The sequence below is a fragment of the Heliangelus exortis genome, chromosome 3 (genome assembly GCF_036169615.1).
Source record: "Heliangelus exortis chromosome 3, bHelExo1.hap1, whole genome shotgun sequence".
NCBI classification, from domain to species: domain Eukaryota; kingdom Metazoa; phylum Chordata; class Aves; order Apodiformes; family Trochilidae; genus Heliangelus; species Heliangelus exortis.
In genome coordinates this window covers 30,648,181-30,672,283 of record NC_092424.1, presented here as the reverse complement: position 1 = coordinate 30,672,283, position 24,103 = coordinate 30,648,181, and the positions used below count along the sequence as shown (strand labels likewise).

At 40.0% G+C, this 24,103-nt stretch overlaps 1 protein-coding gene and 3 non-coding genes across 4 annotated transcripts; all 4 read right to left on the bottom strand.

Annotated features, from left to right (window-relative positions):
* Positions 1-658: 658 nt before the first annotated feature.
* On the bottom strand, positions 659-24,074 carry WDR43 (WD repeat domain 43). Its single transcript, XM_071739842.1, has 18 exons — positions 23,772-24,074; positions 19,293-19,427; positions 18,744-18,865; positions 13,658-13,778; positions 12,331-12,470; positions 11,691-11,793; positions 10,548-10,612; positions 10,017-10,188; positions 9,431-9,517; positions 7,594-7,725; positions 7,040-7,177; positions 6,131-6,217; positions 4,746-4,777; positions 3,830-3,893; positions 2,837-2,950; positions 2,311-2,380; positions 1,888-1,943; positions 659-1,792 (listed from the first exon to the last, which is right to left on the bottom strand). Exons 1-18 carry the CDS (start codon positions 24,036-24,038, stop codon positions 1,673-1,675), a joined length of 2,025 nt encoding a protein of 674 aa, XP_071595943.1. The 5' UTR covers positions 24,039-24,074; the 3' UTR covers positions 659-1,672.
* On the bottom strand, positions 8,538-8,616 carry LOC139795610 (small nucleolar RNA SNORD53/SNORD92). Its single transcript, XR_011725598.1, has one exon. It is a non-coding gene; the product is annotated as a small nucleolar RNA SNORD53/SNORD92 (small nucleolar RNA).
* Positions 13,450-13,533, bottom strand: LOC139795614 (small nucleolar RNA SNORD53/SNORD92). Its single transcript, XR_011725601.1, has one exon. It is a non-coding gene; the product is annotated as a small nucleolar RNA SNORD53/SNORD92 (small nucleolar RNA).
* Positions 18,259-18,335, bottom strand: LOC139795613 (small nucleolar RNA SNORD53/SNORD92). The gene has a single exon (XR_011725600.1). It is a non-coding gene; the product is annotated as a small nucleolar RNA SNORD53/SNORD92 (small nucleolar RNA).
* Positions 24,075-24,103: the final 29 nt, after the last annotated feature.

Here is a 24,103-nt window from a genome sequence, read left to right as displayed (position 1 = left end):
CTGGAAAGGCTGGAACAGACACATACAGGTCCTCACACAACCAGAACACAGCTGCTCCTCGTTACTCCACACCCCAAAAACTCAGCAGAACTGCCCTAGTCATAGATGCAATGCTTCATTCACATCCCTGTTTCGCCCGATTTGAAGACTGCCTTTATGGAATAACATCAATATCAGTTAAAAACTTGCACAACCGTGCAGCCTGCTTGGTAGCTTGTGTGAGTAGTGTGCAAGAGTTGGCATATATTTTCCCATTATCTCAGAAATACAACAAACCCCCAGCTTTGCAAATCATTAACACACAAATGTACTGTCAGTTAGAACCCTAATGGGGTGGAAGCCTCAACTGCTGCCTTTCTACCCCCCAGCTCTCCAAAGACAGAACGTGTCTCTTCCAGCCTTGCCAGTGATACAATCCTGTATGACTCCAGGTAACGCTGCAACCCCAAATGCAGTCCCCAAACAGTAGAGAAACCAACTGGTAGAGCTGAAAGTAGTGAGCCAAGAAATGTGTAAAAGATGCTTTGCAGAACACACTAGCATTTTAGGTTGGCTTCCTCTTCCACTAGACATCTGCTTTCTACAAACAGCATTTTGCCCTCAACCTCAATCCACAGCTACCTAAGGTTTCTCTCAACAAACACCACAGGACAGGTACTTGGTAAAGGAGATGTATATTTATTCACTTTACAAAGAGGGCGGTATTTAGTTGCAACAGCTCCATTTGTAGACAAATATATTCTTGTACATTATAGTGGTGAATTTACCTTGTTTTGCTCTTAAAAAGGTGTTTGCATCACTTCAGCTCCCATTAGCTGAGCAAACAGCTGTCCTCATTCTGCCACCGAGATATTAAAAATTCATAATAAAGGTATAGCTGTGCGCTATGTATTCACAAGCATTCACCTTCTCATCTCCCTGTGTTACTTCCCTCTCCCCACCTAATTCATCAGTCTATCCCCTGGGTTAGCATTAAACTTATATACAGCCTCCATTAAAACAAAACTAGGAGTCCTTTTGAAGCACAAGAAAAGTCTTTGATTTTTACATATAAAAGTTGAGTTCAAATTTGTTTAAAAAAAAAGAAAAAAGCCACTTTGAAGTCAGGTTGGCATTTAGATATTTGCCAAGACATGGCTAAACCAACAGAGGAGGGGGGGGGGAAGGGGGGGAAGAAAATAATTTCAGTAGAGATTTTAAATATTACAAAAATAACTTTTTTTTTTCCTGTTTTGTTTTTCTTTAAAAATGCAGCAGGATGCCCACTTGCTAACTGAAGCATGGAAAGAAGGTACAGACCAGACCAGTTGTCTTTGATCCTTGAACATCTGAAACAAATTCCAGGTAATGCTGAACCAAGTTTACCACACAAACTGAGGTGGCAGATTTATTTCACTTTAGATACAAATGCACGTCCACATGACAGGCATAATCTGACCATAAGGTGGAAGAAATGTTTCTATAAGCGCAGGGAAACAGGGTGAGAGAAGGCTGGCATGATTAAACATTCTGGATTCAGAAATGCACAGTGCCCTATGTGTGCTTCTGCACATAGGCTGTGCGTGGGTCTGCACTCCCTGTATGCAAATATGGCATCTCTCAGCAAGATGATCCAGAATTAATTCGGTGGCCCACTCATTTAAATTGTTAAAATTAAACAGCTTTCGTGCTGTTACTCTTCTTCACTTTCGTTTTCTGGTTCCAAATCAGAATCACCATTGATTTCTTTTTCAACAGTCATGTGCTGTTCATCAGATTGTTCCTCTTTTTCTTCGTCTTCATCCCAGTTTTCCTGGGGAAAAAATACACAGGAATGTTTTAATCATTGACAGTCGCACAGTATCTGTTCCAAGCAAATGGGGGAAGATCTGATCCAACGCCACTTACATCAGAGTCTTTATCTGCAATCATCTCATCATCTGAGCCTTCCTCCTCTGAGGATTCTGCAGAGAAAACAGCATCAATTTTACAAGCAAAGCCCAACCCTATATGCTGCTACATCTCCAAACTATTTCGATTCCAAAACTAAATCTATCTCAAGAGTAAGCTGATCAACATGACTTAGGAACAGGTCACTTCTGTTTCAATTATACAGTATGGAGTTGTCCACTACCTTGACGTCCTGTTGACTGAAATGTGAAAGTGAGAGCAGCTAACACTAGGAATTTGAAGCTGACAGCTAAGGAGTATACTGAACGTTGAATTAAATGATTCTTTAATTTGTGAAGAAGGGATGGGAGGGCATGAAAGGAAATAAAAGGGTGGGGGGCAGAGGAGATCTTCGTGTTACACCTAGCCTACAACACTTACCATCCTCATATACCAGCTTTGCAGTCTGATTAACCTCTGTTGCATCCTGGACTGTTTCTGATGCTGCAACCTGCAAATAAAATTTGCAGATTAGCCTTAGATGAAATCATATATTCTAATCTTAAAAGTCAGCATAACTCACAACAATGTCAATGAAATCTACATCAAGCTTAAGACACAATAATTAATTCATTATAACAGCCAAAAACGTACAAAGAATAAAGTAAAATTTAAGAGGCACCTGGTCATAAGTAGCTCAGTACCTCCTTACAAGCTCTTCAGATTAGCAGACACATTTGGCAAGAAAAAAATATGTAATGGCTCCAGTGAGCACAGACTGAGCAGACAATCAGTGCAGGTAAGACAGACTAGATGGAACCAAGTGTGCTGCTTTAAGTGTTATCAGCATAGCTGTACATCAGCTGTACTGAGTTCCTGATGACAAGGCCCATCAGATGTAATCACAACAGGAGGTTAAACCTGCAAATAATACTTCTAAATATCATGTTACTTTGTTGGAACTCACCTGGGTGACAAGAATGAAGAGTCTTCCATGCAAACGGGAAAGCTTCTGCAGAGTTTTTACTCTGCTCTCCATTAACTGGTATAGCATCCCCAGCTGAGGAATAAGGTCTGGCAACTTGGGAGAAGAGAGGGATGAAGACAAATGAAGCTGTTAACCAACATACCACAGATGTCTCATTTTGAAATTTTTAAACTACCTTTGTACATTTGGGGCAAGCAACCCTTGCTCACATTATTCTAGAGAGAAGAGAGCGCTGAGGTTCACACAAGACACCTACACAGCCTGATCAATTAGTATTTAACCATGTTTAGAAACACACTTACTTTCAAAACATGGTTTTCTTATACTATTTTTCCTTTCCACAGTCACTCCCATCAACAGATACCAAATCACTATCCAAAAAGCTGAGTAAATGGGAACTGGATAGGCAGTGTACAAACGCAGCCCCAGCAACACGTGCAAATACTGACACTTAGCAATTCTAAAATAACTGGGAGAGTGGAATGCCAAAATGCCTTTTCTTAACTGAGCAAAAGTACTTTATCACTTGTAAGGCAAGGCTAGACTTCAACCTGGAAGGTACAACATTATTTGTGCCACGTTTGGCATACCTTCACCCTATAAATTTAACAGTGCCCACAACAGTCTCCAAATGAGCATCACAACAGCAAGACAAATTTAGCTCTCCAAGATTTAGTGGCACAGGTTTGATCACTCTTTGAAAGTAATTTTGCTCCCTAGCCCCCACAGGTATGACATAACTAATGTTGGTTTGACTTTTGGAGGACTATAATTGTGCCAAGAATGACTAAGACAAACAATTTATAACCCATGTGTAGCAATTTGGCAACAGTGGCCAGAGTATAGCCCTCTGTACATTGATTTCAGCAGTACCATATGTGGACAGCAGGAGACATTAATGAAGTAAGGTCATACAAATATTTAAGCATTTAGTTTTAGTTATGGGCATTAGCATTAATGCAAAATACTTACTGTGGAAAGGTAGGAAGCATGTAGAGTAAAAACAGACTTCAGCCATCGAACCATTAGGGAGGCACTGAAAAATAGAAGCAAATTCTATCATAGCAATACTGGCTGACAAAACACCCATTTCACATTCTAGATTCTAAATAGTTGTATGGGAAGTGCTCTGTTTTCACTATATAAAAAGATAAATGCAGACAGAAATAAAACAGTTTGGCTATCCAGATGATATACCTAGCTAAGTGATTTGTTAGGAAAAGAACAAACATTTCAGTGAGGGATTCAGTCAGACATGTTGAGGGGGCTGTGTTTCTGGTATCTCCTATTGGAGGTTTTAACTAATAAAATATCAAAGCATGTTACTGTTTCTCCACCTACAATGTAAGAATTTTCAGTTTAAGAAAAAAACCCCAAACCACACACACACAAAAAACCACAAATAAAACAAAAAACAAACAAACCAACCAAGCCCCCACAGCTAGTCTCAGCAAAGCTATCCTCACTGACACGTAACAAGATGGGGGGAGGGGAGAACTGATTTTGTAATTAATTAAACACAACACCAGGTTATGTCTAAATGTATTTGGTAATTAAACCAAACAACTTATACGTCTGATAATTGTTTTATTTTATGTGTTGATTAGGTCTGCAGTGTCAATAGTCTGAGAATTCAAATATGTTCTCAGGGTTATATGCTTAATTCAGCTATCCTTTTCCCTTTTAAATTTCACTTCAGCCATCCTGACAGAGCACTGACCTAATAAAAGTTCCTCTTTGCACCCACAGTCAGGTGAGATTTTTTACCTCACGATGCTGTTTAATTACAGTTATTATGGAACTCAATCTCATAGGTGGGAAGAGGGACCCTGACGCACAAACTAAAAAAGTTTCAGGTGAATTAAACCGAAGTTGAGCTGTCTCTTACCTGTATGGGTTGCCCTGCAATCTCTTCGTGAGCTAAAAGAACAAAAATAGTCAGCATTAAGTAACAAACACATGAATTTAGTAGCATGATGATTGCATCTGTGTGACAGCCACAATATTGGGGTGGAAAGATCTCCATGCATTATCCACTGCCAGGCTCCAGAATATTACATTGCTGGCTCTACCATCTTTATACACAGGCTGGTAACTTGCAGAAGGCGAGTTTCATTATCAAAATAACTGGAACTCTTAATAGGAAATATATCCACAGAAATGTAAAGCTGTCAGGAATACACAGAATGGAAGTCCCATTGTTTCTATGTCTCTGTGTATCTGCTTAGTAGAGCAGCTGTTGTAAGGTGGACAAGTTGGGGAAACAAGTGAAGACTGCAGTATCAGATAAAGGCTATTTCACAGAACTAATCTCAAGCTCTGGAGAAGACTGTTACATGAAGATCTGTCCATTCACTGAGATTATACAGCCAAACACTTGCACTTAAGATTCTTTGACAAAGATCCTAGAGAAGAAACACTGTACCTCATTAACCTCAGTCTAAGGAGGAGTCCCAAAACAGGCTTAAAGGAAGTTCAAACATTCAAAAGCAGGCCACCTGCATGGTTCATTAAAGATTAATACTACAAATAAAAATTCAATCTTACTTGTGGCCAGCATATTAAAACACAAGAGAAATCCAGCCATTAGCTTATGTTGTAGATTGTCATTCACCTAAGAAGAGCAGATAACTGATACTCATATTAAACAAAGTATTGTCGAGAAAAGATTCATCATTAAAATATTTCTGTCCAAATACAGATTTCATTTAGTATCCCTGAATAAGCAGTTCAGAAACCAATTCCTTTTTAAAATTATTACTAAGGAATGTTGCAAAGCTTCAGTATAGCAACTGGGCTTCTCAGCTATCTTGAAAAGAAGAAATTGCCCTTCATATTGCTAGCTAAACTCACTGCTGTGAGTATATATTCTGTTTTTTTCTTTTAGGTTCATGTAACTCACTCTGGCTAGCACTGCTACTTTCATGTTTCAAATTATCATCCACTTTAATAATTTAAAAGAAGATGTAAATGGTAACTGTTTCCCATGGACTAAAGAAGCTTTCGCTTAACCTCCTCCTTTTGTTTTCCCTATGTAGTAATTTAAGATAGTATTGCATTGGTTTTGACAGTGACTCTTTGTCCTTTGGTTAAGCTTCAGCCAAAGAAGATAAAAGCATATTAGAGATAAATCAAGAAACAATTCTTGTCATGTAAAACTACCAAACAAATTTCATTGGTAAAAACAAAGAGACCTATCCTGAATTTTTCTCCATCTAAAAAGCAAACCTAATGTGGTTTGTATGACAGTGCAAGAAGTGCAATCTCTCTTACCTCATGTAGCAGTGGAATGACAGCATGTATAGGCATTCTGGCTACTGTGTTCTTTATTACACTTTCCTTTCTCGTGTTAAGGACTCTCTGTTAAAATGGAGAAATTTGATTAGAGAATTATTCAGTTTTAGTATGTATATGAGCAGTGAGCACAATAAAAAATTTCTGGCACTGAATGTCTTTTTTTATACTAAGATGAAGATTACAAGTAGAAGATTTACTATGAACAGGACTTCTGTTTTTCAAGACAGGAACAATTATCAAAACAAGACAGTTAATCCAATCTCACATTGCCTTTGGCCAACCCATCTCATGTTAGAAATGAAGCATCACAGGCACATTAAAATTCCCTTGCTATTTTGTGAGCTTGACTTCTGTAAAGAAATGCCTTTCAGCAGTATCTGTGACAAGTAATTTCTGGTCAGGAATAAAGCCTTAAGATTTCATTTTCCTGCCCCAAAACTATTCTTGCCTTCTAGTCCAACTGAGACAGTAAGTTTTTCAAGCAAACTGCCATCTTCAATACATTTTTCAAACAGCATAGAGTTGGAAACTACACAACCAGGAGACTATGCATAGATTATGCTTCAGCTCAAGCTAAAGGGAAGATGGCTGCATCAGTAACATGTTTTGTAAAACATATGAACTGTAACATAACAAATTTATCATAAAATTAAAAGTGCCTCAAAGGTCATGGACTGGCTCAGAAAGCAAGGTAGATGGCAATAAAAACCTAATACCATTGTTATCATTTGTAATACCACTGCCTTAAGCAGCAAATCAGCAAAAAGCAGACAGAAGCAGCAATGGGTTCTTGACTATTCAGCCTCCCCAGCTTTCAGGAAAAGCTCCCCCCACAAAGTCTCAGGGAACAGATTAAGCACCAAGATACAATCTCGTAACACTTACATTTAGGATTTCTGCGTCGTTGCTTTCCAAGCCTTGAACCAAAAGTACAGCAAAACTGTCTGTTTGTGGAAGGCCACCTGGACTTTTTAGTTTGCTCACATCAATATCCAATGCCCCCAGGCGCTCCTCAATGCTTTCCTGCAGATGGTAAGCAACAGAAGTGCTGTTTCAGTACAGTTTCTCAGACACATCAGCTGAAGGCAAAGTACCTAACCTACAGTGTTCCCTCTGCTGGAAAATAACACAAATTTTGCATACTTTGAAATGTACTGACAAAGAACAGCTTGAGAAAGAAGAGAAGATTAAGTTCTGACTGAAAAGCAGTACTATGGTGTAGCAGAGAGGCAGACAAAAGAGTATGACAAAGTTCTGCAGAAACATGGCAAAAATATTCACAGGGCTTTAATGAGGAAAAGGATTTCTTTCATACAAAAAGATGGTATCATTGACCTTGCTCTCACACCAAAACAAGTTTAAGTTCACCTGAAGAAGCTTTAATAACGTTTTGTGTTTAGTTTTCCCATTACTGCTGTTTAAAAAATAAAGCACTTTACCTCTGTCTCTCCTGGTTTCCTCTTGTTTTTCTTATTCTCCTTTCCTGAGGATGGAATTTTGACAGCTGTACTATGCCCTGGGATGCCAGGCACTAGAACTTTGGTGTCCGAGTTCACAACAGGGGTCTTTACCTAGTAGACAGAGATGGCCACATCTGCATGAATTGCTAGTATCTTCAGCTTTCTTTCAGTCCAAAATACTGATTTTATTCTGAGACGCACATACAGGACAGAACCAACCTACCACAACCCATTTTCATGATGTACATACCAGGAAAATCCTACATTTTTAAGAGCAATTAGTAACATCAAGCAACAGTCAGCTAATGCAGCAGTCTCTTTGGAATCACTGTGGATAGTTTTTCTTATAAGCTTGTTCCATTGCACCCAGCAAACTGTTTGGATCCAAAAACAAATACTTGGATGTTTACTAGCAACAGATACCCTATGTGCCTATTTTTTTCTAGGGATTGCTCAGATGCAGAACTCAGTAGTCTGAATTAGGCTATGATCCTGATGACAAAGTGGGCAGCTTTGTTATACTAAACAAACTATGTTATGTACCCCCAATGACTGTAAAGGAGATCAAAAGTTAAAGACAATTTAATATTTAATAAATGGTTGTTCCCCTGATGTAAAGGAGTATGCCACTTCCAGAATATCAAGACTGCTACCTGCTGCTTGCAGAATGCTTTTTAACCACAGTTGTTCTGTGCAGCCCAAATTCTTTACTTGTGGGAGACCTGCTGAGTGCCCAATGAAGTGATACAAACACCATCTACTATGGTGAGCAATGCAAATTCCATATAATGTGTGTTGAAGTAAAAAAAAAAAAAAAAAAAATTGATTCTGTGGTTGAAGAATTTTATTTGTAGAAAAGCAATGGTGTTAAAATACTACCTTCTTTGCCCACCACACTGATCACTGACCTTCTCCCACATGGCATGCTCAGACAGCCAAGAGAAAGGAGTCTTCACTGGAATTCAGCAAAAAGCGAAACCAGGATAGGTATCATCACCACATGCCAGGGAGTTCCAGCACCTCTCACTGCATTTCATTTCTGCTACCCAACAGCTCCAGGACAGAAGAATCACAAAACTCAGTCTGGATGATTAAGCACCAGATTCCATAGGTAGCTTGAGGGTTAGAAAAACAGTGCTGTCTGCTCTCTTCACTGCTTCTGCAAGTTTTTCCCGTCTTAAAGGCTCTGAATATGCACATGGATTAATAACTTCACAGACTGACACTAAAACCCCCAAGGGATCCTGCAGGACAGAAAAGGGTGGCAAGCAGGCTCGATGGATACTGTTGCTATCCAAGACTCCAGCTCACAATTCCAGAGCTGCCATATCCCAGTGAGCAGGAACAGGTGACAGCCACCTCAAGAAACAGCCCAAAGGACATACCCTTTAAGGCTCCATTACATGTTTTTTAGACTTTGAAAGAGTCATCCCAACTTCACCCCAAACCATCAGGGTCAAAGAGGCTCTACAAACCAACAGAGCCTAGGGGAAGGACTGATCTCAGGCAGAAAAGAAACCATCAGCCAGTCCTGTCTGTCAGGCAGACCTACTGAGAACAGGACTTGCTATGATCTACAGGAGGGTAACAGTGTGAGAGACCATACACACAGCAGCCAAGAAATGCAATTTATGCACAGCTGCCCGAGTGCTATGGATATCTGTAGCTACAGAGCAGCTGTGAGCAGGTCCATCCAGAAATCCAACATCATTTTAAAAGAGAACAATGAATTATACCACTTTCAAAACAATACAAGGAGCAAGAAAAAACAAACAAACAAACAAACCCCCCCCCCTACATTTCATGCAAAACTCACCTTTGTTAGAGCAACATCTGTTTTAAGTGACAACACCTTCTGCATGTCCCTTATCAAACACACATGAGGTTCAGTGGTGTTCAGTGACTATAAGGACAGGAACAAAACCATTTAATATATTTGAGATTCACCCATGTGGTTATGCTAATGAAAGACAGGAACAAATTCTGAGGTATAATGTACCTCACAACTTTTTTTCACTCTAGAACAGCAGCTGTATTGCACATTTGCCTTTTGTTACTCTTATCTCTATGCCCTCCACACAGAAGCAGCTCACAGGGATAAACTGAAACAGTGTTAAAAAGTTTCAATTGCCTAACTCATTAACAGCTGAAATGGCAAGAAACAAAGCCAGCAATAATGTCAAGTTGTATTTTAATTGAAAGAATGAAAGAATACAAACTGCCTTTCAAAACAGCTCAGGGGGACAGTCATAACACCCGGGAAAGGGGGAGGAAGGAGGAGGAATAAGCTTTGTCCCATTATGTGATTTTTTTAAAAAGTAAAAAAAAAAAAGTCCCTCCAACTGAGAGCTGTATGCAGTCCATATTACAAAATTCAAAACCTCTCCAGTAGGTTTACATACCACTTTCTCTATGATGGGCTGTAAGGTGTTTCCATACACAAGCAGCAGAGACTGTTTGTCTGTGCAAAATGCAGCTGCTAGAATAGGGACTGGTTTCGGTGTGGAGTCCCCATCACTTCCAGGCGTTGCTATCTGAATAGTACAGTTTGATGTTAAGGGTTTTTTGCAATAACTGAAAAAAAAGGAATGAAAAAATTCAAGACGTTTAAGTTAAACATTTGAATATTTTGCAAATATAAGCACCTTTTGACTAGAAGGTCCTCAAACTCAGGCAGTTTATAGCTTTTACAGATGGCTGAGATGAGGCACAGACACACAAAATCATGGCTAAAGCAACACTTAACTACCAAAGTGTAGTGCCAGCAAGTAAACCTTCCAAAAATGTGTCCAATAATACAAGAAAAAGAATGAACTGGAACATGGTTTGTGAACAGATGCAAGAACTTAAAAGCAGCATCACTGAACTGAACTTAGCCTTACAGTAATCCCACACCTTTCCCAAAGGCATCCTCAAGATGGATCCTAACTTACCCATTTAAGATATGTTCAAATAAATGCAACTGCCCATCTCTGCACACAACTGCTAACTTCACAGGCTGAAAGAAGGCACAGGAAAGAATTCCAATTAGCAAAAAGGACAAATCTCCCATAAGTACAAGACATAAAGAGACAGTTGCAAGGCTACAGTTTGACTTCTTTCAGTAACACATTAATTATATATCTGAATCTGTAAGGAAGATCAGACACTAACTTCTCATGAACACTTAGTAAAATTATTAGGAGGCAAAAGGATAACTCATAACTGTAAATTACTGTATTACTACTGATCTATCAAACCACTTTGGACAGTGGCAGACACGTCATCACAGGCAGCAAAGTTCCAAAAATAAGGTACCCAACAAGTCTAGAGGCACATGCCTTACAAAGGCACTGACACTGTAAATATGCTTAGATGAAAACAACTGAGATGAGTACTCTGAGCAGTTAAGTGACAGGTGTACATTAAAGAATTCTCTTATTGCCAATATGTGCAGTTAGGAGGGAACATGTGTAAACACTAGAAAATATAGCATGAAACAGCATCTAGAGGCAGCAGAAGAAAAATGTTTTAAAATAACTACTAAGACAATTTATGAATGTTTTACACTCATACATTTTTTTGTAATACAGCTACTTTGAAAGATTTGTACACCCTGAAACTGAGAGACTTGGGGAATGCACACTGCCACTTCAAGCTCATTAAAGATAAGCTAATTGAAAATGCAGTTACACTGTCAAAGCCACAAGATATCAGAATGAACAGGACTATACCCAAAGTACATTTTTAGAAAGGTGTTTTTTTGTGGTCTTTGCTGCCAAGTTCTAATAACCATTTTCAGTACCAACTTGTTCTAAATAGGAAACAACTGACATTTCCACTGTAACAAGAGAAATTTCTGAACACTGAATTTGCCCTTGCCAGATTTGAAAATTAGTATTTTTGACCAGGTGCTTTATAAATGCACCTGTAATAAATATCCTCATACCCATGAACTGGCATTCAGATCTCATTTCTGCATAGCAGAATTAAAATACAAACCAAGCTTCTTTCTTTACACCCTTAAATGAAAACTGGTGAGACAACTGAAAAATGTTAAACATACTTGGTTATTGGTTATAACCTACTGGTCCTACCTCTTCTTTGACTTCTGATACCGTTAGGTCAACAAAAGTTGGTTCATCTGTTACTGTGAAAGACATCACAGCATTCTTTTCTTTCCTATCTGATCTTATCTGCCTGGAAGACAAACAGTACAGGCTATTAACCACAGCACAAAAAGCACTCTTCCACCAGAAAAGCATTAGAAAGCCTATAAATCCTCAGCAACTGTGGTAGTCTGTATCCCACCCAAAACCAATCACACTCAAATTTTAGCTTTCAGCTTAGAAAGTGTTCTAAATTCCAAGCAAAATTACTTCCAAACCCAATTTAACAAGAAAACTTAGTGTAAACTTACAGTAAAGTTGTACTGTAAAACTTACAGTAAAGTTTACACTCTACAGTACAGTCCAAAGAACCAACAAGTCTATTATACTGCATGTTTGTGGCACACATTTGTGATTTAAACACCCATGTTCAATATGTTCAGACAAAGCCAAAGATATTCATGTCATCATTCAACGACCAGCAAGTTGGAAGCATCACTGCATTTCTCCAGACTGCCTCTTCTGTTTAGCTCTCTGGTTTAACCACAGAGTTCAGTACACAGTAATGGAGTCGATCTTCAGTATTGCTCATCATCTTTAAGTTAAAAATTATGAAAAGCCTACATACCAAACACTCAGTAATCGGTCATGTATCGCTCCAGACAAGAAATAAAGCCCAGTAATTCCATCAAAAGGCTTATTTTCACTCATAGGTTTCACTGTGGTAAATATTAATGATGACACTGACGTAGCGTGGCCTGTGAAATGCTAAAAGAAAAAGAACAAAAAAAAGGAATCTTTCTATGATTGCCAAATGCAGTCATATGGCAAAAATGAAAACATTAGTTAACACAGAGCATAAGGAAAGATTCAAGTATTACCAAGCCAACAAGGACATTTCAGTGATTTTCTTTCCACAAGTGATCAGTTTCCTTGAATTTCAAGGAAATTTTTTCTGACCCTCCAGATATTCAGATTTTATCAAAATTTTAAAAGTTAAATGGAGAATCGAAGGCAAATTCAGTGGGACTAAGTCCATGCAGAAGAAATCACATCCACCTGTATTATTGTTGTCAAAAAAACCTTCTTCCTGCCCCCTACCACACCCCTTTGCAATTTTACACTTTAGTTTTTACAATGAAATTCGTTATAGCTTTATTCTCAGCTGTAAGATAAATATACAGGTGTGCTGACACACTGAGTCTGTTCAAACCCCTGACCCAAAAAAACCCAAAAAACCCACTGTTTTTTCAATTTACTTTTGTAAATTGTAGTTTTGGTCATCATAGGATGCAGACATACATGGTAATTGCCACGTGCCAACAAGTCCATAGTAGGAATACACGTGTACACACTTACCTGAGAACAAGCATCAGGAGAGTCAGAGATTAGCTGCATCCTATCTGCTAACAGGCAAGAGAACAGGACTGCATTTACAGAAAAGCTAAAACATGGAATTTGCCCAGCTCTGAGCCCTCCTCATCGAACAACAAGGATTTTGCTCATATAACTTCCAAGTGTTTCAACAGCAAAACTGTTATCAGTTACATGAAGTTTAGCAAAGAAACCTGGAGGCTTTAAGGAGAAGCTCATTACAAATAAGTCAGGGAGCTCATCCCCAAACACATCACCAGTAACTAACACTGGTGAATTAAGTTCTCCCGCTAGAAGAGTATCAGAAAGGGACAGAGTGAGAAAGGGCAGCAACCATTTTTCTGCTACAGGCTTGAGAAAGGATGCTGGTAGCATGCTCAGACACAGCCAAGGAATTTAATGTCATCATTCAACTCTCAGCAAGTTGAAACCACAGTTGAGGGTATCATCACAGCTACAGCTTCCAGCAATCCCCAAACTGCCAACTGTCTCATCACACCCAATGAAAATTTCAGATGTCCTATCAGGAAACACTAGATATGTATACATTTTTTTTCATCTAGTTTAGCACAGTTACTTACTCTATATACTTCTTTGGTCTCCAGGTCCCACAGTTTTATAGTTCTACCAGCTGACAGCAGCATTTTCCCATCTGGACTAATGCAAAGAGAGGTGACACTGCTATTGTCGCCTTTCCATTTGCTAGGATTTGGATGGAGGATTTTCATACAATGGGAGAAAGATGAAGAAACAGAGAAACAATATCAATTGGTATAATCTCAAAATCCACATCAACCATGCTGGAAAGATTAAGGCAAAAATCAATTAAAAAGAAATTTGTCAAAGATAAGGTCAAAACTATTCTGTTTCTGTTCCTCTCCTTCAAATTACTTTACGCAAAAACACAGGAACTCAAAAATTTAAAGCTATTTAATATTGAACAACTGTTGACATTTTTTTAGTATTTGCCTATTCTGTTCTGAATTCTTCTATCAAAGTTCTCCACTACTCCAAATAGGGTAAAAGGAGCCATAGCAAGACTCCTCTTTGCACCATAACCAAACAAGCTTACACCAGTTATTCAGAAAGGGCTTCTTAACACCAAAGTCTGAGTTCCAAGGCGCAACTCTGTTCCTGGCCCACCTCCAAAGCATGTCAATGACACTGCCAATATTAAACTTCACCTGAAAGATCTATGGTTCAAATCACAATTTAAAAGTAAAAAAAAGAAAGATGCCCTTATGAAAAGCCCGCATCTGCTTTGAAGGAGTCTGAACACCACATGTTTCTCTCACGACAAAATTTCAAAGAAAACATTAACACAAAGCCCTTAAATAGTAAGTGCTCTGCAGCCCATTGCTTTCTAGTTGTAAATAGCTGCCATGGAGATACTTCAAAATAACTTTCACATGCAAAAGCAGTGCCTCTCCTGTCTTCCAAAATAGAGCTCATTTAGTGTATCACTTTTGATTACATTTTATAGAAACTGAAAGTTTTACTGCCTGCAAATTTGACAAACATTACACCTTACAGCCTGTATGACAGGATTTTGTTTTCTCTTCAAAGACAAAGTCAGGAGTACAAATTTCAAACCATTTAATGATGTAAAGCCAAGAAGGTATTTTTAAATATACTAAAAAGACTAGTTAAACTAGACTGCAGAATATAAAACACAGCAATGATCCATTAGATTTTACTTTGGATGCTCTACAGAATTTTACAGGAGTTTTAAATAGTGTGTGATGAGACAAGAAGCTGCATAAGATCTACAGAATGGCTCTGAATACTGTATTTAAGCCATGAAAAAGCTATAATCAGAGATCAAGAAGTCATCTAGAATGTTTTAGACTACCTCTCTGCAACACCTTGTCTTGTCTCTTCAGAAGCTTTCTCTTTCCCAATAGCTTGTCCTGCTCCCAGAGGTTTCAATGTGTGCTGCAGAGACCTCCTGAAGTGGTTCCATGGACTATTTCAAGAAAGCCAAGTCTAAAGCCACATGGTTTCAGTTCCCTACCTAGCACTCCATACTTCTAAAGAGAAATGTCTGGAAGCCTGCAAATCAAAGCAAGTTGAACACTTCACCCCAGGAGCATGCATCCATCCTGAATGCTCTGGGGGAGACTCATATTTCCAGGTCCTGACAAATGTTAAAGAACACAGGCAACCTCATATGTACGTATATTGTTTCCTTCTAGCCTCATGAATTTAGGTGAATTTTTGGAGAATTGTTTTCTTCTACACTTTTCAGTGTCCTTTGCCTAATTCAGATATAAAGCATAATATAATTTGCTGCTATACTTTTAATGTATAAACACCTGGAATGACTTTTGTGTTGCCTTCTTCAAAATTAAAAGTATACAGGGCCTCTAATTAACTTTCATAACCACAGCCCCCCCGAAATACAGCAGTATGGGGCAGGAACATAGGGTAACACCCAAGACAGAGCATGCCAGGAAAAAATACCATATTTCCTGAGAAAACAGCATGACTTGGACCCATCTCAAGTACCTGTTCTTGAACACATACCCTATGGGATACAAACAGGGTGAATAAGCTTCAGAGCTTTGATCTCACTAGGATCACAAAAAAAAACCAAGCCAGTGGGACAGACTGCAAGACATGAGTGCTGCAATAAATAGACTTTTAGTAAAAGCTCTCCAGCAAGGACATGCCATAAAGGCAAAAAGGAGAGAGGTTTCTCTCTCCTAGGGAACTTACAGGTAAGTACAAGAAGAGGTCAACAAAGATGATGTGGGCATCTACTGCTGATGGTCACTTTACAAAAACAAACAGATATATCTTTATAATCCCATGCTATGGTTCTTCTAAGGTACCTTAACCACACCAACTGCAGGAAGGGCAGAAGGGCAGCATTGCTGGGCAAAAGTATACCCAGAGACTGCTAGCAAGTGCTTAAGACCTTTTCTTGATGCAAGTCATGCAGAACCAACTATGGAAGATGTTTTACTGGATCAGCTACTGAAAAAAACCAGAATGAGTAAGGGATGTGATGGTTGACAACAACTTCCAGCTACAGCAAGGCCAATTAAAAAAAAAAATTTAAAAACCTAGCAATTTAAAAAGCCTGGAATATAAACAAGTTAAACAGAATGACAACTCTGGAGTTCAGACAAGCAGACTGCATCTTATTCAGAGAACTGACTGACAGGAGGCTGCCCTGAAAGGCAGAAGGGCCCAGGAAAGATAGCTGCTCTTCCAGGATAACCTCCTCAAAGCCAAGAAATAGTCCATGCCAATGAGAGTAAAATCACCATGTACTGCAGAAAATTGCTTTGGCCAAGTAGGTCACTCCAGACTCAACTGAAGAACACAAAAAAGAAGTATAGAGAAGGTGAAAGTGGGGACAGGATACCCACAGGAATAAAAAGGTATGGCCTCAGCATGCAGGGAAAGAATTAACCAAGGCTCAGCTGGTGTTCAAACCACCAGCAGTAAAGAATCTACATGCAGCACATCAGCAACAGTATGCTGATGACTGGCAAAGTGTGGACCTCCTGCTCAATGGTGTAGAGACTCTTTCAGTACACAGAAAAGGACAAAGCACTGAAGAGCAAAGCCTCCTATGTTACCAAACCTAGTGCCAGAGTCAGAGGGAGCAAATCCCTCCCCACAGTAAAGAGAAATCAAATTAGGGATCACAACAGCAAGCAAAACACATGCAACTCTTTAAGACAGAATGGGATACATCCAGAAGTGCTGAGGCCAGTGTACAAGACCACACTATCATTCTGAGTGGCCATGTAGCTCAAGAGAAGTTTCTGATTACTTGAAAGGGGAAAAAAAAAAAACGAAAAAAGAGACAAAATGTATCCAACAAGGAAAATCCAGGAAACAGCAGGGAAGGTTGCAAATCCATCTGGAAGCCATTTCCAGCCACATAAGGGTCAAAAAAGTAACAGGGCACAGCTAATATAGACTTAAAAATGGCAAATCATGCCTAAGCAATCTCACTGCCATCTTAATGATACAACTGTTTTGGTGGATAAAAGAAGATCTGCATATGCTATTTATCTCAATTTCAGCAATGCTTTTGAAAATGTCCAACAGTTTCCCTTCAAATAAATTAGAGATATATAGACTGAACAGATAGACTCGTAAGAAGGGATAAGAGCTGTCTGGGTCACTGAGCTTAGGCAGTTGTGATCACTGGTATGAAGTCCAGCTGGTGGTCAGTTACTGGTGTCACTCCCTAAGGATAACTCAACACTGTTAAACACCCTCAGTAACTGCCCACTCCTCATTAATGGCACTAAAACAGGACAGAATGCACACAAAACAAGTTCACATTCCATATCAAATTAGGAAGTTGATAAACTGAAGGGCAGGGCTGCTACTCAGCACCACCTCAGCAGGCTTAAGAAAAAGGCTGTCAGAATCTTAAGCCTCAAAGGAAACTGTCTTGCATGTGGAATGAAAAAAATTCCAGCACAGGCTGGGGACATAAGGCAAGAAAGCAACTCTGCAGAAAAAATGAGCCTGAAGCTCTCACAGTCAAGTTGAAAAAGAGGTAGAAGTGAATCCTTGTGGCAATGAAGTCAATGGCATAGTGATTTCCATTAGCTAGACTGTGGCCAGCAGGTCAAGCAAAGTAATTTTTCTGGTCTGTGCAATACTTTTGAAACTGCATCTGAGTACTGAGCCCTGCTGGGGACAGTACAAGAAGGTCAGTGACACAGAGGAGTAAATCCAGTGGAGAGACAACAAGGTGGCTTAGGGACTAAAGCATGTAATGTAAGAGGAAAAGCTGAGGGAAACAGGCCTGTTTCCCAGGAAGCCAGAGAAAGATTTTAGAGCCACCTACTTTACACAAGGTCTCATTTAATACAATCTAATGATGCATCTCTTTTCTAGGGAAACCAGAGAGGGCTACTGTGCACTGCCCACACCACCTTTAAGAAAACCAGTAGAGCTGCAGTAAGAGTAACAACGCAGTGGGCAATGTTAAAGAAGTAACAGCACAAAAGGTCGGTCAAGGTTCCATCACACACCAGGCTTTTATTGCAGTAAAACAGCCAGAATCATTAAGGGAAATCTTGGATTCTTCTTTAAAGTTTAAAAACAGTTTGACCGTATTACAAAAGAAAGTAAATGCCTATACCAGGCATTTTGTTACTCTGCACTAAGCTCTGTTTTGCTCAACAGTACTTTAAACAGCAGTGGCCTGCTCAGCCAGCCAAGTGGAACTGTCCTCACTACACATCAGTAGAGAGCGAAACCAAATGGGTATCATCACAGCAAGGCCATCTGAGCAAAGCCAGGTGTCTGTAACTGCTGTAATTAGGATGAGACATTCCACTATAGGCTTCCCCATATTTCTAAGGATATTTTCTATAATTTTTATTTTCAGCATCACAAAAGTGACTAGAAGCTAAAAATTAGCATGGAGGGACCCAAATCCCTCTCAGGGCAGTTATTCTTACATCTACTCTTTCCAATACACAAAGGGACAAAAGCCAAGTATGAGAAATACTCTTTTACCCCTTAATACAATCACTTCCAATCTCTGAAAAGCAATAGCCAACAGACAATTTTGTACAGTGGGCACAAAGCCTGTGTAGCAGTGTTCCCCAACAGGGAAAATCTGTAAAGGAGGAAATACACAAAAGCAAGTACCAAAAAATTTGAGCAAAAATGGACATCACATACCACTTCACTTTGCAGGTCTGTGTGTTCCATTCCACAATGTGTTTGTCCTCTGAGCAGCTATACAAGCAGCAGTTGTCCTGATGCCACCTCACACAATTTACTCTATTGTCATGACCACCATCCTACAAAAGGTAAAAGATGGTCAACTCATTAAGGAAAGGATAAGCCTTCACTACTGAGTCCTCCCCACACCAACAATGTGAACCAGGTTCTTTTTTGAGAACTACATTTAAATCATGGGCAACTTGAAGAGAGTGTGTGGTTTTAAAAGGCCAAGATAAATACACAGTTGAGCAAGTTATCGAGACAGCTCATTTTTTGCTGTATGCACATAAGGATTTGAATTAATTCTTGTTCTAGCACTTCAGGCTTAAGAAAAAAATTGTCCTGTTCACTATATTTATACACACAGCTAAACAAGGTTAACACTATAAAACCAGAGCAAAGGAAAGGTGAGCACAGATGTCTTGCTGATAGCCACCTAAGTGACAGCATAAACTGACTGAAACCATCAGTATTAGGTAGCATGTGATGAAGACTATTACTTACTAGCTTGCTCTGTAACTCTCCTTTTACTGTGCTGTACAACAAAATGCTACCAACTGCTGTACCAATAGCCAGGACATCTAACTGTCTGTCCACTTCTGCAACTTCAGATTTCCGTTTTTTCCTCTGAGGGCCATCCTAGAAAATTGAAAAGAAAAAAGTGTGAAAATAATTAGTGTGATCAGCTACTTTCAGTGTTAAAGCAGAGGAGAAAAAATACCAAACTGTATGTTTGGGACCCAGTCAGCCAGCACAGACATGAAACTCAAGACACTGAAGCGCTCAGCAACCTACAGACTCATCCTGTACCTCCATGTGCAAGGTAGCAATGTTGCCATAAGCCACTTGGAAACATTTGGTGGAGTCCATTTTACTGTCCTAGCAATCACATCCCTGTGGGAAAAAATACACATCTGGGCTTTTCAGGCAGTTCATATCCAAGGGAGAGGTAAAAATGAACAGCATCAGAATACTTCACCCACAAAATGGAAAGGCTTGATCAAGAATCATCAGTTTATGTTTTCTCAAAAGCCACTGAGAAGAGTCTCACAAATATTAAGCATTCATAATGCCTCTTTAAAAAGGAAGTGCTATCCCACTCATCAGAGGGTACCAATCTAAGACTTAAGACTTTTAAGACTTAAAGCTTAGTGCTCTGCCCAAGTCCTGGTGTTGGGTACCAGGAGTTGTCCTATAATCAGGCAATTCTTAAACCTTCGACCTCTTGCTTTGCAATTACTCCAAGGTGGGATTTCACTTCATCTCCCTTAACCAAGCACCAGTGAGCACAGCAATCACTTGGAAGGAATAAAACCAGCTCTTAAGCATGTGAAACAAAAATGAAGAGGGCCATCAAAAGCCAGTACGTTTGTTCTCATTGGGTTAATTCTACATAACTAATCATACAGACATACAAAAGAAAAACAAACAAAAAACCCAAAAACACTGTTCAAAGATTGCAGAAGAAAAAAATAATCCCTAATGCTACTGATTGTTTTTTTAATTTGGACTTGGATAAGTCTCTTTACATTTGTTACATCACAACAAAACATTCTCTCCAACCTAAATATATATATATATATATACACACATATATATATATAAAAGCCAATGCTTCCTCTAACAAGAGATGTATTTTCTCAGATGAGCAGACAGAAGAAGCCAAAGGAGACTGATAATATGTGAGCAATGAGCTTTGTGGAAGTTCCATGTGTTGTAGCTAATCTGTCATATAACATACATAACACAGTGAAGGAAAATAATTTTTACTCAAGCCCAGAGATAAAACAGCAATTAGGATTTCAGTTTTCAGCATAACTAAGATCCATGAGTTCAGCAATGTAGGATAAATACTTTGGTTTTTTGAAGCAGGTCTTTCTTTTCCTCTGTATTTAACTCAGACAATACCTTCTGCAGAGAAGAGTGTTTTGCTTTAGGCCAATAAATATCAGAATGCCATGTAGATACTTTTACATCAACAGCAGTCTTTTGAGAAAAAAAAGATTGCTGTTTTATTGCAAGCATTTTTTTAGGCTTCATTTTTCCTGGGAAGGTGCTGAGAAGCCATTACAAAAGCAAAGCACAAGCAAGCAAACCTACCATGTTTTCAGATAACATATGAGAAAAGACTCAACAAGTACAATTTTTGGTAGCAATGCCAACTACATCATCTTGAAACTGCTGCCTGATATGCAAAGACAAGGAACACAGAGCTAGTGGAGATGCAAGTACATTTTGTGTGGTTTTGGGTGCTTTCTGATCCGTTTATGTAGTTTTAGTAATTACCTCACACACCACCACTGCAAAGCAAAACCACAATTGAGAAGATATTTTATTCTCTTCTCTTGCATAGATCTTTAAAACTTGTTCCCCCTCCATTTCAGTTTGTTATGACCAACAAAACTCCCACAGAAGTTCACAGTTATTTCCAGTGTCAAGAAAAAATCCAGAGGCAATGAACTCTTTTCCAATTATTTTTTCACATCTATTTCTTTACTGACCACCCTTTATCAGCATTATTAGCTGGATATTTTGCCAGAAATTTTTGCATGAAAGAAATGTCAGTTGAAAATTCAGACACCTATTAATGTTGGAGATGATTTGAAGAATACACTTTAAAATAATAAAATAAAATACAAGAAAAAACTTCCATCCAACTTCTCTACCTTGTATTAGTACATAGACTGCCAACTGCAGTAGAGGTCCATGTAGGACTCACTTGTGGGTCAGGGTCTTAAACATAAGAGCACTCTGGTCTTCAGGTCTTAAATATAAGAAGACAGGACAGCTAAACTATACCAAGTACCTGTTTTCATTTAATCTGTTTCATATTTATGGCAACTCAAGCTTATTCAGCTTTCAACTTTGCCTGAAAAAAGCAATGTTTTGATTAGATGGTTAAAATAAGTTATTTGTAAAGAAACTCTGCACACATTTTTCTGTAATGTTCTTACTGGTTGTAGGTCAGCCACTGAGACTTTAAAAAAAAAACTGAAGTCTTCTCTGCTCCTCTTATGTGAAGTATAGCACTTAGCCTAAAGAGTCTTAAGAGTTGAAGATGACAGAGCAGTTGCAGCTTATTAGGAAGAAAGGCATTTTGAAAGTTGGTGGTCCACATACTCTTGTTCAAGGCACCACTTCATGGAGCAGGAGCTGGTGTACACTGCAAGCAGGAAGTACTGACACTACAAACACGTGTGCAGGGAACATCCCAATAAGCCACCATCATCATTTCCTGGGCCTGCAGTTGAAAACCTGATTCCTAAGAATTCCCCTAATAATTCCCACATAGCCTTCATTAACATGGCAACAGTCCAAACCCTATTTATTTTAGGTGTAACTCAGCCAAGCACCACTTGTAGGTATCTACTGGCACAGTTTTACTCTTGAACACCAGGTGCCAGTAATATGGAGATGTCAACTCTTCAGGAAAAAAAAAAAAAAAAAAAAAAAGACTAAATTATGTCAGAAAAAAAGATATTCTATAAAATATATCTGGCAGAACCATCACAGCTTTAATTCTTTAGTTCAGCCTATAGACAAACCAACAAATTACAAATTTTATAGCATAATTACTGCGAGAAACTGTTTGTTTCCAAGCTCCACTTGAAAATGCACCAACTTTCCAGCAGTGAACAGAATTCAAGCTTATGGAATAATTAGAAAGCAGTGAGAGGAAGACAAATGCTGTCTTATTTAGTCCACTTTCCTTAAATCCCTAAAACAGGTTAAACTGGGGGCTCTGTGTGGTTTACTAGTGTATCTCTACAAAATTTTACTTTCTAAAAGCCACTCAGAAACTTCCTGTGCTTGACTTTTGGCACCACAACAGAGCACTATGGAAGTTCTTGACACAGGACAGATTAACCCCATTTTCACATGCACACTGAAAAGTGAAGAAGGTTCTCCACAGCCCTGTGATTAATGCACGTACCCTTTTTCTTCAAAGTTACATGCCAAATGAACAGGTCAAGGCCAATCTCAAACAAGCCTTCTCTGCTGCATTCCTCAAATGTTCATGCCATTTTCAAATTTTGCCATTTCATATTTATCCAAGGGATTATGTATTTTCTTGGGAAATGGTATGTTCTAGCTGAAGAAAATAAAATTACTTCAGCATAGAGAGAATGAAAAGGTACCTTACTGACTATACTCCTGGTGTTTTCCGGTTGAATGCTCACCTGAGGTGAAGTTAAATAAAACAAATTCAAGGTGGAGAACACCAGAGCCACCTAATGTGTGCTCTGCATAAAGCTGCTGAACACCTTCTCGAAGGATGCCTGAGCTCAGAAGATGTGACACAGACAGCGTAACAGTTCCCGTGGATATTCTCCCAAGGGCAAGGAAGCACGGAGAGCTGCTGCCTTTACTGGAATGTGAACTGTCCGTAAGGTAAGTGGACCCACAGCAGCCGACCTGTTCTGCAGCATTATCTTTTCGATTAAGGTGAGATGTGCCATGAAGTTCTGTAGCACTTCCTTCATCAAGGAAGGTTTCTTCCCTATAAATTATACGATTTCTCTTGATAGCCCCTTTTTCTTTAAGTAACAAAAAGTAAAAAGTCTCTAGCACTGCTTCCCACACCAACACGTGGAATTCGCCTTATGAAAAGCAATCCTAGGATGCTTCTGTGAGGGGGGAGGATTCTCCTTCGCACACTCCACGCCAGGGGATGTCACGCGTGGACACGCTGCAAGGAACGCGGAGAGAGGGAGGAAGGAAGAACGTACGATCTGTGGCAGAACCCAGCGAAGCTCCGCTCCTCCCCACGGGACCCGTAATCCCTCGCCCTCACCGGGACAATCCGTATCCGTTCCCCGGCCGGCCCGGCCACGCCGACCCCCGCCACATGGCGCCGGGAGGGCGGGGTGAAGCCGAGAAGGCCGTGACCACGCATCGCAGCTGCCGCCGTCTCCATCCCACCCCGTCTTCTTTGCCCGGTGCACCCCATCCCACCTCCCCTCCCCTCCCCCCTGCCCCTACCTTGCAGAGAGGCGGGCGGCCCCCCGGCGGGGCCCAAGCCAGGCAGGTACAGGCAGCGCTGAGGTGTGCGGAGGGCACGTACTCGTGTTGCAAGCGGCTGTTCGCCGTCTCCCACACCCGCAGGCGCCCATCCGAGCTGGAGATGGCGAAGAAACGACGGTCGCGGGGGGAGAAGGCGCAAAGGGCCCGCGGCGCCCCGGCCGCCTCCCCGCCGCACGCTGCCGCCGCCATTGCGCTCCCTCGCCGGGCCCCTCCGCCTGGGCGCATGCTCCGCCCGCGTGCTCGGCCCCGGCGCCTGCGCCGCGCGCCCCGGTGACGCCATCACGGTGACG